At 35.2% G+C, this 12823-nt stretch overlaps 1 protein-coding gene across 1 annotated transcript; it reads right to left on the minus strand.

Moving 5' to 3' along the window:
- Positions 1-1833: 1833 nt before the first annotated feature.
- Positions 1834-8520, minus strand: LOC120276010 (elongation factor Tu, mitochondrial-like). The gene is given in 15 exon segments (XM_039282749.1): positions 1834-2182; positions 3082-3322; positions 3759-3821; positions 3906-3971; positions 4223-4306; positions 4925-5130; positions 5240-5330; positions 5458-5562; positions 7370-7390; positions 7392-7445; positions 7536-7577; positions 7579-7605; positions 7607-7630; positions 7767-7842; positions 8249-8520. Coding segments are annotated over 15 exon segments (1377 nt in total). The 5' UTR covers positions 8455-8520; the 3' UTR covers positions 1834-2111.
- Positions 8521-12823: the final 4303 nt, after the last annotated feature.

The raw sequence follows: 12823 nt of genomic DNA on the forward strand, positions 1-12823 counted from the left end.
GATCTTAAAGGACCACATTTGTTAGCTAGAAAGAATTAAGTTGGCCATCCATCCATGTGAAATATGTATATGGTCCATGGGTCTGAATTGATTGAATGATGGACTTGTGATTTATAAGCAAAAATGGGTCATCAGTGCATTTGTTTTGGTGCATGCCTGGACAATGAAACATGCACTTCAAGTGTGTTTCTTTGTGTTTAGGTCTCTAAGCCAATCAAATCATATTTCATATAAAATATAATGTCCACCAAATTGAGTAAAGGCCCACATTGTGCAACTCCATTGGAATGGTTGCTGTTCTTATGTTGAACTTTGAAGGACCGCTACTCCATGTGTCATGTCACTCATGTCAATTGGGATCAGTATATCTGAAGTTGATGGATACCAAAAAAATTGATGGTAGATTTGTTATACTTGTTTTCTAATTTTTTAATTAAATATGTATATATATAGGTATTTTTTTTTTGGGAGGAAAAATCTTAAATATTTCTAACATTTAAGACCTTCAGCATATTAGGAGGGGCTCAAATCCCCTTCTTACTTCTATTACATAAGGATTCATTCTTGACTATTTGGTGAGCTGCTTTGTTTGTTGTTCTTTGAATAAAACTTAGCTGAGTATTCATAAATGATCGAAGAAGTGTAAAGCAATTTTGCTCTATAATAGCTTTCAGTGAACCTTGAGGACTTAATGTCTAATATTATCTCCTGTAAATCTGTCTCAACATCAATATTGTCCAATCCATTTAAATAAAAAATAAAAAAATTAAAAACACATGTTAAGTTGAGTGTTAGTTATTTATTTAAATTTAATCGCTTAACTATTATGAAAGTGGCAAATGTCTTAACAATGAATTGAGTGCTTGTTTTAGAAAATGACTTTTATAAAAATATATTTTTCCCCCTAATTTTTCAAGAGTACAAGAGATATATTTTGATAAAATGTCTTCAATTTCATCAATTGCTCTGTAATTTAATGTTTTATGGCAAATGATTAATTTGCTATATTGAATATCTTTTATCTATGTGTCATAAAGCACAAAGCAAATTGATTTTTTTTACTTTTATAAATTTTATCATGACATATATTTACATTGTAGGACAACTGCGATTACAAAAGCATATCTAATAACTAAAATATTTAGATATTATTCTTACATATAATTAAATCCATATTTAAAAAAATTCTATGCATTATATATAAAATACACAATAATTATATAAAAATGATATTTATATATATCATCCCTTGTGCAACTTCCATGGATAGATACAAATATCATATTTTATTTCTTAAAAATGATTTAAATATTTTAAAATAAAAATATTAAATCATTTAATTATCATAGTAATGCATACTAGTATCACAAATCTGTGTTTATTTTTAAAATTTGTTTTCTAAAACAATTTAACCAACATATTTGGTAAAAACAGAAAAAAAAAACAAAAAATAAAAAATAAAAATAATTACTTAACCAATAATTATAAGTGGGCCGGGTCAAACACAATGGACCCGTCAAGCTCACAAAAGTCCAAATAGTTGGACAAATTCCAACTTATAAGATTTAAATTTCTGAATTTAACCTTTATACATCTAAACTCACTTCATTGGCATCATTGCAAACAAAACCAGAAAAATATTACTTCTGAACCATCACTTCAGCCCACTTTCATGGCAACAAATTGCCATGAATGATGAACAACAAACATGCTCAAAATTATTCATTATGTTCTTATGACTCACAATGAACTCCACAACAATTTCCGAAGATAACATTGTAATCCTAAATTTATTACAAAATTTGAATAAGTATCTGTATTTGAAGAACTTCAAAGAGTCAACAGTGAATGTGACTGATATTATTAATGTTTGGGCTAAGTAAAGAAACTTCAGTGCACATTGAAGACAAGATTACTGAAAAGACACTATGCAAAAAATTCTAGATAAAGATTATATTGGCAACACTTTCTATAGTTTCTAGCCAAAACAATAAATAAGTAGTACATGGATTTCAGCACACATGAATGCATGCCACTGAGAAGTGGTTATGCAGGTTCATCTCTGATTAAGATATCTTGCAGACTTCGAAAAAATGTAGACTACATATAACTTAACTGATCACCTTTGAGACGACTCCGGCACCAACAGTCCTGCCACCTTCCCGTAGAGCAAATCTTTGCCCTGACAAGGAAATAGAGAATGCGTGTATCAGAGCATAACCGTATTGTATTGCTTTAATGAAATATGCAGCATGGGGCTCCAATATGATTTTTGTACAAAACATGTCCGTAAAACAATTGCATGCAACATAATCAAGAAATTATTTACCTCAAGGTAGCCAACTCATAAACTAAAGAATATGGATAAAAATAAATAAATAAAAGAAAAAAATTAGCCTTAGTAAATAAAAGATATGAATAAACTAAAGAATATGGATAGCACAATGGTGTCAAAAGTGAAATCAAATCTGATCACTAAATGTGCTATCAAAGGAAATAGATTCAGGCAATCTTATATAGCTCTAATTATCTAAATGAGCTAAACATGACCTCAAATAAGAGCTTATCAACAATATCAGACAAAATTTCCTCATTTAAAGGTCTAATTTACCCTTTTTGATCTGTAAATTGCTCATATCAGAGATAAATCAGAATTTCAGTAAGTTATAGGCATAAGCTCAGCAATATTTTGTATGTCTCTCAAATCTCAACCTTGAGAATATTTGATGCTACTGGTTGCATGTTACTGAGAAGGAACTTGCAACCATCTTAGTTTACAGCCAAAACTGCAATATAGCCAAATGACCAATAACATGTATGAGAGCCAAAAGAAATCAAAGAATAACATGACCCAAAGGCAAAAAGTTGGATAGGTCTTTAGGGCAGGTGTTACAGCAATAGGACATTCAGTCTGCATCAGCCACTCTTTACCCTATCAACTAAAAAAAACAAAATTCACAGCCGAAAGGGAACATGATAATCGATATGTAAGATTGGACACCTCCATGCAACTACTGTTTCTACTACATCCAACATGACACTTCAATTATTAGAAAATAATGTAATAAACTAATGAAGTACCTGCTTCAAGTGGGACTGCAGATATCAGTTCAAACATTGCAGTGACATTATCACCTGGCATCACCATCTTCACGTTTTCAGGCAATTCCACCTTGCCAGTAATATCTGCAGTCCGCATGTAGAATTGGGGCCGGTAATTGGAGAAGAAAGCAGTGTGACGACCACCTTCATCCTTTGTGAGCACGTATATCTCTGCCTCAAATTTCTTATAAGTTTTCAGAGAACCAGGTTTGCAGACTACCTGCAATAATCAACATAACCAAAGGCACATCAACAAAAGCCACAAACAACCACCATGAGCATCAAAACAGCATTGCTGCATGGCAAAATGCTTGCATCACTAGAAGAGATGATGAACACCACAAAATGAACCACAACTATAGATATGAAAACGGTGAGGCAAAACCCTCACCAGCATAAGAAATATATATGGAACAAAAACATTAAGATATCTTTTCAAAGGAATAAAAAATCACATTCAGAGTATGCCATGGAATGAGCAACGTGATCAGATTCATATTGCTCTTATTTGTGACCTACAGATATTTAAGAAAAGAAACTTGCTTGCACAAATTAATGATTCCAAAGGCAGAAAGTCAAGTCACACTTTAGAAGGTCCACAAGTAGTTTTAATACACTGTAGAATATATAAATGAAGATTCTTCTGCTTTACTTACTTGCCCTCGTTGCACATCTCCACGTTTTAAGCCACGCAAAAGAAGGCCTACATTGTCACCAGCCTACATGAACAAAGACATCAGCTACTAAATGACGTTTTGATATCTAAACAGGAAAAGCTCAAATGCATTCTAAATTAATTATACCTCTCCATGATCCAATATTTTTTTAAACATCTCTACTCCAGTAACAGTGGTCTTTAAAGGACCTCCCTGCAGGAGAAACAGAGACATGAGAATACCTGAAAAATGTTTTGCAACAGTTGTCATTTAGCAAAGCTGCAAAACAACAATGCTAAACAAAATTCTAATATACGGCAATATTGACATTATGAGTTCTTTTCCTTCCAAAAACCATGTGGTGAAATGCCAACATAGACACATGCAACAACTGCTAGAAAAATAGCAAGTTGCATCAACAGCTGTTTCTGTGGATTGTTAAAACTTTAGATTTTGGAACTCACCTGCATTAAGCCTAAAATTTCAACATCCTCTCCAGTTTTAATAGTTCCTTGCTCAACGCGGCCAGTAACAACAGTTCCACGTCCCTGCACATGCAGAAGCCTGCAAAATTAGCATACTTCAAATTACAAGTAACTGATCTCCTGTCAGGTAGCTAAAAACAGAGCCGAAAGCAAATTAGGTCCCAGAAAATATTTGAAAAATGGCAACGAAATTCAATTTCAGGATGTTGAAACACCACTTCTACAAAACTAATATTATAAAACACTATGGGACTAGCATCAGCTCCTATGAGGTAGAACTTACTTGGAATGAACTAATACAAAACTAATTATGGATGCAAAATCTTCAACAATGTTTCGAAGAATTAAAAACATCATAGTTCAGATTCTGAAAAAAACATCACAATAATTGTTGGATGTTCATTGATGGTGGGGAATAACACATGCTTTCTACATTCAAAACAATCCTTTTGCCTTCCTAGAGTAGGATTTCCTGACCTTAAACACTTCAGAAATCCACTACAAGTTCAAAAGGGTAGCATCAAGATAAGAACAATGAAGGAATTACAGAAAGCATAACATCATTTAGCACAGTTGCATTTTAATTCAACCTTTAGATCAGATATGAAGGGGAACTATCATCCTTACAAATCTGTCTGACAAAATCTTGTTTAACAAACAGGTAAAAGGAAGCACAATCACCTGAATTGAAAATACATCCTCGATTGGCATGAGGAAGGGTTTGTCAAGCTGGCGTATGGGATCTGGTATGTACTCATCAACAGCATTCATTAATTTCAGAATTGCCTTCTTCCCTATTTCTTCATTAGTCCCTTGCAAAGCTGACAAAGCTGAACCACGAATGATTGGGATTTCATCCCCAGGGAATTTGTAGAAGCTTAGAAGCTCTGTAAACAGGAAACAGGAACATATCATGTTCCATAATAACAGAGGAGGTCATGAATAATTCAATGAATGTATGAGAATTCGTCAATTTGAAACTCAAGGAGCACAAACCACGCAGTTCCATCTCAACAAGTTCCAGCAACTCTGGATCATCAACAGCATCAACCTTATTTAGAAAGCATACAAGTGAGGGCACACCAACCTGTAGAGCAGAAAAGCAGAGATGAAGATTTACACTCACCCCCATTCTAAAGATTAGATAGATTGATTATAGATGGTATTTACAACATCACAAAAAGCAACCAAGAAAACTGTGGATCGTTACTCACTTGACGGGCAAGCAGAATATGTTCTTTAGTTTGTGGCATTGGTCCATCTGGAGCAGATACAACAAGAATGCCACCATCCATTTGAGCTGCTCCAGTAATCATATTCTGTTATTGAACCAAAAAATACATAGATGTTTAAGGAATACAGTTGAATGGAGAGCATTCATACATGAAACGTTCACGTAGACACAGGTAAATCAAGAAACATTTCATACAAAAGTCAGATTAAAGAATTCCACTTCCTGGAAATTCTTCATGCTTTGAAGAGAATCAGAAAACAAAAGGGGCTTCTACCACTGGGGCAAGAAGTAATTTATTTGCTGATATAGTCATATAGTCATATAAACAAAATGTTGTCAGCAGCCCATGAACTCCAGTTTAAATGTATAGCAATCAATCTCCAATGATACGCTACACCTAAATTCATAATTATATACACACACACACACATATATACATATAAAGGATTTGAGAATAATAAGCAACTGAAGAATATACCTTGCAGCAATATACAAATTGATTATATTGTTCATTAACAGATACCAACTGGCCAAGCTTATTGGCTGACTAATAGAAATAAGCTAAATTCCCTTATTTTCCAGTTTAACCATATACTAGCTCTAACCTTCAGTGCATCACCTGTTCAACCATATAATAGATCTAACATTTAACACATCACGTTCCATAAGTTTCACCTGTCTAATGTTCAAAGAGGCGCATTGGCACTGCCATGGCCTGCTTGAAGCAAGTTACAGTTACTCGCATTTTTCACTGAGAAGGAATAAACTAGACTGTATGAAGCTTATAGTCTTGCATAGTCTCCACTTCTAAATGATGATTTCCATATTTCAAGACAACACAGTGATTCACAAATTAGAGAGACACAATATGCATTATAGTACTATGCAAGAAAAATTCTTGTTCTCATTTGTATATGTTACCCAGGAATTCTAACATTCACAAGAAATATATAGAAATAAAAAGAAAGAAACAAAAAAAGACAGACAGTTAGACTTACAATCAAGTAGGGTAACTAGAGTAAAAAACCTTTAGTTTTCCAGCTTCTGCAATCTATTAACTGCAACCACTCTATAATAACACCTCTAGTATTTGTATGATCTCTTCCGAGTTGAGCTGAAAGGCTCCTTTTTTTTGTATTCTTTCAGGTGGTGTTTGTTTCAAGGGATTTGGAGTTACATGTTAACTCCAAATCCCTTATCTTTTTAAACTTGGTGTTTGTTTTGAGGTATTTCATTTTCCATGTGCTTATGAAATCCCATCATTGAGGGATTTTGTCAAATCCCGGGAGTTCAAAACCAATGTATATATATTCATACATGCATACACATACACATACGCATACATTTATACACATATGTTTTCCAATTCCAGATTTACAAATCTCTCCAAACAAACATAATATTTTATAATACAGTAATTCCAGTTACATCCACTGCATTTAGAATTACATCTAACCAAACGCTACTTTATAGACTTTTGTAGCTGATATTACTGTAGCGATGTATTATATTTTAAATATAAGACATTTCTTTAAGAGAAATTTAAAAATAATATATTGTATTAACTTGATATTAATCTATCATCGTGATCTCTTAAGGCTTAAATTTCACAACCAGCCTTACTGGGGTTTGAGAACCCTGCCATACACGTTTGTCATTTTACATACGGATACACATTATCATTTAGAACCCAGAAACACCACCTTCCGATGTTATCCCTCATCCCTTTTTCCATAATCACCACTTTAAAACTCTTTGTAGTACCTATATTCCATGTACACTATAAATAATTTTCGCTTGGTTGATTGCATAATCTCAAAGTTAAGAAATCGGTGTAGCACAAACTACAGATACCGTGATCACACATAACAAAGAAAAATTGCTGAATTTACCTTAACATAATCTGCATGACCCAGGGCAGTCCACATGAGCATAATGCCGCTTAGCAGTCTCATACTCCACATGGGCCTGCAAAATCAGAGATAACGACCATTTTATTTCTGCAACAAATACATTCTTGACTCTCTAAGTCATTGAAAAGAAAAGACACATCCATACCGTTGCAATTGTAATTCCCCTGGCTTTTTCCTCTGGAGCCTTTGTCGATCTCATCAAAGGCAACTGCCTTTTGCTTTTCCCTCTTCAGCCAACACCTGTCAAGAGAACCACTGAAAATATCTAAACTAAAGCCTTGCAAGATAAACACCACTCATTAATTAATACTATACTTTCAAATTTTGAAAACATTGATTAGTTGGAGTGTTAGAGAAGATCATCCAGCGGCTCCACCTTAGTTATAGCTGCTGTTAGAGTAGTTTTCCCATGGTCAACATGCCCAATGGTTCCAACATTCACATGAGGCTTCCTGAGGTAACAAATTTGACACAATAAGTCGCAGGGTTTAGTGTTTAGGCATGGATTGAGTAGTATATGCAATAGATGGCAAACTTTACTAAGTAAAACAGCGATCAAACTCAGTGATCACTATGCCAAAAAAAAATCCCACAAGATATTATTGCAACTTTAAATAAAGAGTACAGTTCCATCAGTAACCATAACATATCTAAAGAATTAAAAAACGCATCTTGCTATCACATGCACTGATATTCACATCAAAATAAGAAACCACGCGGCATCTACAGCTAAATCGAATCATATACACAAAGAAACACAATGAAAGCTGAGCATGGATTAAAATCGAATGAAAGAAAAAAAAAAGATCACAAAGGAATAAAAGAACATAGATTCGAACTATGGAAAAGAGAACGTACGTGCGGGTGAAGGTGGCCATGAATCTCCTCCACAAGTGCGGGGATTCCAGAGCCGTCCCTCCATTCACGCCGGACAATAGCGTTCGAGACGGCTCAACGCTTGATATCGCACCCCGGCAGCACGAGTGGTAGTAGGAAGCAGCGTAGGAGGAGGAAAGGAGGAGTCGCCGGGAATCAGGGTTCCTGAGAGCGGCAGCGGCAGCCATTGCCGAAGACGAAGATGGGCGGAGAGAAAGCTCTGGACTTTTTGAGGGGTTTTGCTTGGATTGTTCTTTTGGTTCTAGGGTTTTGTTTCTTGGGCTAATGGGCCTCATTCATAAGCCACAGGCCCATAAGTATTGATTACTGATCACAAGCCATTTATAAGCCACAGGCCCATTACTCTTGAGTACTGATCAGGAGGCAACATTGGCAATGCGTACTAATTGTTGGGAGATTATTATTTGATCCAACTGCTTCATGCTAATTAACTTTTTTTAAATATTTGTATTTTTTTTTATAAAGAGTTGCCTGGACCCAATTTATATACCACACCATCTTACTAATAAACAGAATCGGTATTTTACTTTTTATCAATTAAAAATAATCAGTGATTATTCACATTTAAAAAAACAAATAATTATTATAAAAAAACATATTTTTAACGGAATCATATGCTATGAAAATGTTGGTTTTGTGATAATTATATCTTTGTCAGCATCACCGGATCTCATTAAGAATATTTGTTTCTCATATATATATATATATATATATATATATATATATATGAGGTTGAATCATCTACTAACATTTGTAGATTTGAAATTTACAGCAAACATTTATAAACAAAACCAAAACTAATCAACCCAACTAACCCATAATTAGATCTCACTGTAGCACCTTAATTAATATTGTGCACCATGCAACTCCCGCATAAAACCTTTGATCACTATGCCATTGTGATAGTAGGTGGAAATTTAAGACAATATTTTTTTTTTATAAATGTGATAAGCGCTGTTAATAAAAAGGACATGTGTACAAACCTAAAAATGATAATTCAACTTGTGTGCTCATATTTACCATGAAGTTTCGGGTTTACAGTGAAATTTGGGTTTGTAACACGAACCCATATTGAAAATTTGTTATTACCACTAAAATAAACAAGACTTAAATTAGAAATATTTGATTAAGTCACATTTATTTTTTCCAATGAGACTAATGGCGCTGGCTTGACAATCACATAGTATTTATTTAAACAACAACCTGAATAAAGTGGATAAACCACAAATTTATTAGAAAAAAAGAGAGGCAGAGAGAACAAAAGTCTGAGTAAAATAAACCAAAGCGGCAGAAAACAACAATAAAAAGTTTGGTATCCTCACCAGGGATGAGAATAACAGTAAACAGAACTAGAATAAAAAACAACAATAATGAAGATGAGGGAAAAGATAGCGAGATGGTCGTGAAGTCCACCATCCGGAGACAAAGGCGATCCGAAAGCAACAAAAGAGAAGCAGATTACTCCCGGTCTGTGGTATGCGCCATTTCTCATGTAGAGTCAGTGGATCTGGAGCTCAGGAAGTTAAGAGAACGCTTGATCTTCGAGCGAGCATCGGATAGTTCTGTTGAGCGAGCACCGAGCCAGCAGTAATCCAAGAGAGAAGCATGTTAGCTGTCTTATAGAGTATAGAAGTAATGGATGAAAATTTTTTGTTAAAAATACGATTGCTGCGTTCCAGCCAGGTGTTCCAGAATATGGCTCTAGTGCATAGGTCCGAGAGTATCCTTGAGGTAGAATTTAAGGAGGGGATCCAAGTGGTCCAGATGTTGTAGACAGAGGTTGGGAGAGTAGCAACATCTAATAGACCTCGGAAAAAAGACCAAATTCTCTCCGAAAACGAACAATCAATAAAAAGATGATCTACTGTTTCTGAGTTATTATGACAGAGAATACATGTGTCAGTAGCATTAGGATTGCAACCTTTTTTGAAAAGATTATCGAGAGTAAGAATTTTGTTTTCTCAGGCAAGCTAACAAAATAATGTTATTTTGCTAGGGGTATTTGTCTTCCAGAATTTGGAATAAAGTTGACTGCGAATTCCTCCATCAATTAAGAAATTATAGAAAGATTTGACAGAGAAGGTTCCATTTTTATCAAGAGACCAGGTATAAGAATCCTCTTGATCAATTGCAGATCAGGAAAAGAATTCATGATCACGAGTAAAGTCATCAGCGGAGGTCGTCACGAATGGATTACAACCGAATTAATTATGTGAATAAATTGTCTTAAAAGTAATCCAAGGACAAGAGCGATCAAGAAAAGTGATGTCCAACGGTCTTTTTGGGGATTGACCCTCAAGCCATTTATCATACGGAATAGAGTTTTGTCGCCATTTCCAATTGATTTGGATATGCAGAATCGAAAGGAGGGTAGAATGGTATTAATTCCAGTCCAGAAGAAAGATTTATTTCTTGGTGGGAGATGATATAAAATATCAGGAGCATCTCTTATCACATAGTTGGCAAAGACAATTTTTGTCCAACAGGAGACCGGCTTGGTGGTGAGCTTCCACCACCACTTTCCTAATAAAGCATTATTGAAAACCTGGAGATCAAGGATACCCCAACCTCCCATTCTACGGGGCCTACAAATTCTTTTCCAGGCATCAACCTTATTCCCTTAGACCCCATATCTAGACCCTTCCAAAGAAAATCTCTCTTGATTTTATCGATCTCGTGGATTACCCAGGCTGGTAATTTGAAGACTGACATCCAGTAGACTGGGAGAGATGATAAAACAGAGTTGATGAGGGTAAGACGACCCCCCAGAGAAAGATAATTTGCTTTCCATGGAGTGAGCCTAGAACGAATGGATTCAATTAACTTTGTCCAGTCTTGTCGTCTAGGTCGTCGACCCGTAAGTGGTATACCCAGGTATGTAATTGGGAGACAATCTCTATTGCAATTAAGTATTCTAGCTGAGGAGAAGTGTGGTTGATAACCAAAATTAGTGGAATACAGACAGCTTTTAGAATAGTTAATTGAAAGAGATAAAGTATTAATTTGATGATTTTAAGGTCTTCATGCCCTCTCGCAGAGAAAATCAGTAGATCATCTACATATTGTAGTTGACAGATGTTGTTTGAATGATCAAGTTGAACTCCAACCAATACTTTAGAGTTGATAGCATGGGTAAACATAGCACTAAGAGTATCAGCCGCTAAAGCAAATAACAGAGGAGAAAGAGGGTCACCTTGTCTTAACCCTCTTTTGCATCGAATATAACCCTGAGGTGAACCATTAATAAGTATTTGAGTTTTAGCAGTTGAGAGAATAGTGTGTATCCAAGAAATCCAGCGATTGCCAAAACCTCTGGCCCTTAGAATCTCAAGTAGAAAATTCCAGTCTAGAGAGTCAAAAGCTTTGGCGAAGTCCACTTTAAAGGCAAAGCCAAGAAGTTTCTTTTTTTTGAAGGTTAAAAATCACTTCTTGAGCAGCAATTATGTTATCTGCAATGCATCTGCCCTTAATGAATCCAGATTGAGAATTGTCAACTAGATCCCCAATCTTATAACTCAGCCTAGAAGCAAGGATTTTGGAAATGATTTTACAAGTAGAGTTAATAAGACTGATGGGTCTAAAGTCGGAGACCTCATTAGAAGCATTTGATTTGGCAATAAGAGCAATGTGAACCCAATTAAGTCGTTCAAAATTAATGGAACCGTCATAAAAATCACGACAAAGGTTGATGAGATCCTCATGAATGAGGCTCCAGTGTTTTTGGAAAAAGAAAATTGGGAATCCATCTAGACCTGGGGCCTTATCTGCGTTTAAATCAAACACGACATTTTTAATTTCTTCAGTTGAGAATGGAAGTTCAAGTGAAGAAAGATCAACTCTATCTTTGAAATTAAATAGATAATGCCAGCTGAACATGAAACGATGAGTTATTGGGGTGCCAAGTAGGGCTTGAAAATGTTCAGTGAAGACTTCCCCAATTTCTTGATTTCCTTCAATCCAACTCCTGTTACTTCTAATTCGGGGAATAAGGTTTTTATTCCTTCTGCCATTAGCAAGTAAGTGAAAAAAATTTTGTGTTTGCATCTCCCTCTTTAAGCCATGTAATTCGGGATCGCTGTTTCCAAAAGATCTCCTCTTGTTTTAGTAAAGTGTATAGTTCAGATCTGATATGAGTTAAACGATTGGAATCATCCTCAGAAAGTGTCCCTCTTTCATGTAAGGAATCAAGTGAATTCAGTTCAGAAAGCAAACTTTTTTTGTGAATGTTGGAAGCTCCAAAATTTTCCTTTGCCCAACGGCGTAGATTTGATTTTAAAGAAGCGAGTTTTTTGGAAATTATGTAAGCACCACAACCAACTAGGTTATGATTCAACCACCATTCTTGGATTAAATTCTCTAATTGATCATTGGTGTACCAAAATTTTTCAAGTTTGAATATTCTAGTTCGAGTGGGATGATTACCAAATTCCAGGTAAATAGGGGAATGATCAGAACTAATTCTTGGTAAAGCACTTTGGTAGGAACTGGGAAATAACAACGGCCAGTTGTGAGAGTAGAGGAATCTATCCAGTTTGA

The sequence above is a fragment of the Dioscorea cayenensis genome, chromosome 14 (assembly GCF_009730915.1).
Source record: "Dioscorea cayenensis subsp. rotundata cultivar TDr96_F1 chromosome 14, TDr96_F1_v2_PseudoChromosome.rev07_lg8_w22 25.fasta, whole genome shotgun sequence".
Classification (NCBI taxonomy): Eukaryota; Viridiplantae; Streptophyta; class Magnoliopsida; order Dioscoreales; family Dioscoreaceae; genus Dioscorea; species Dioscorea cayenensis.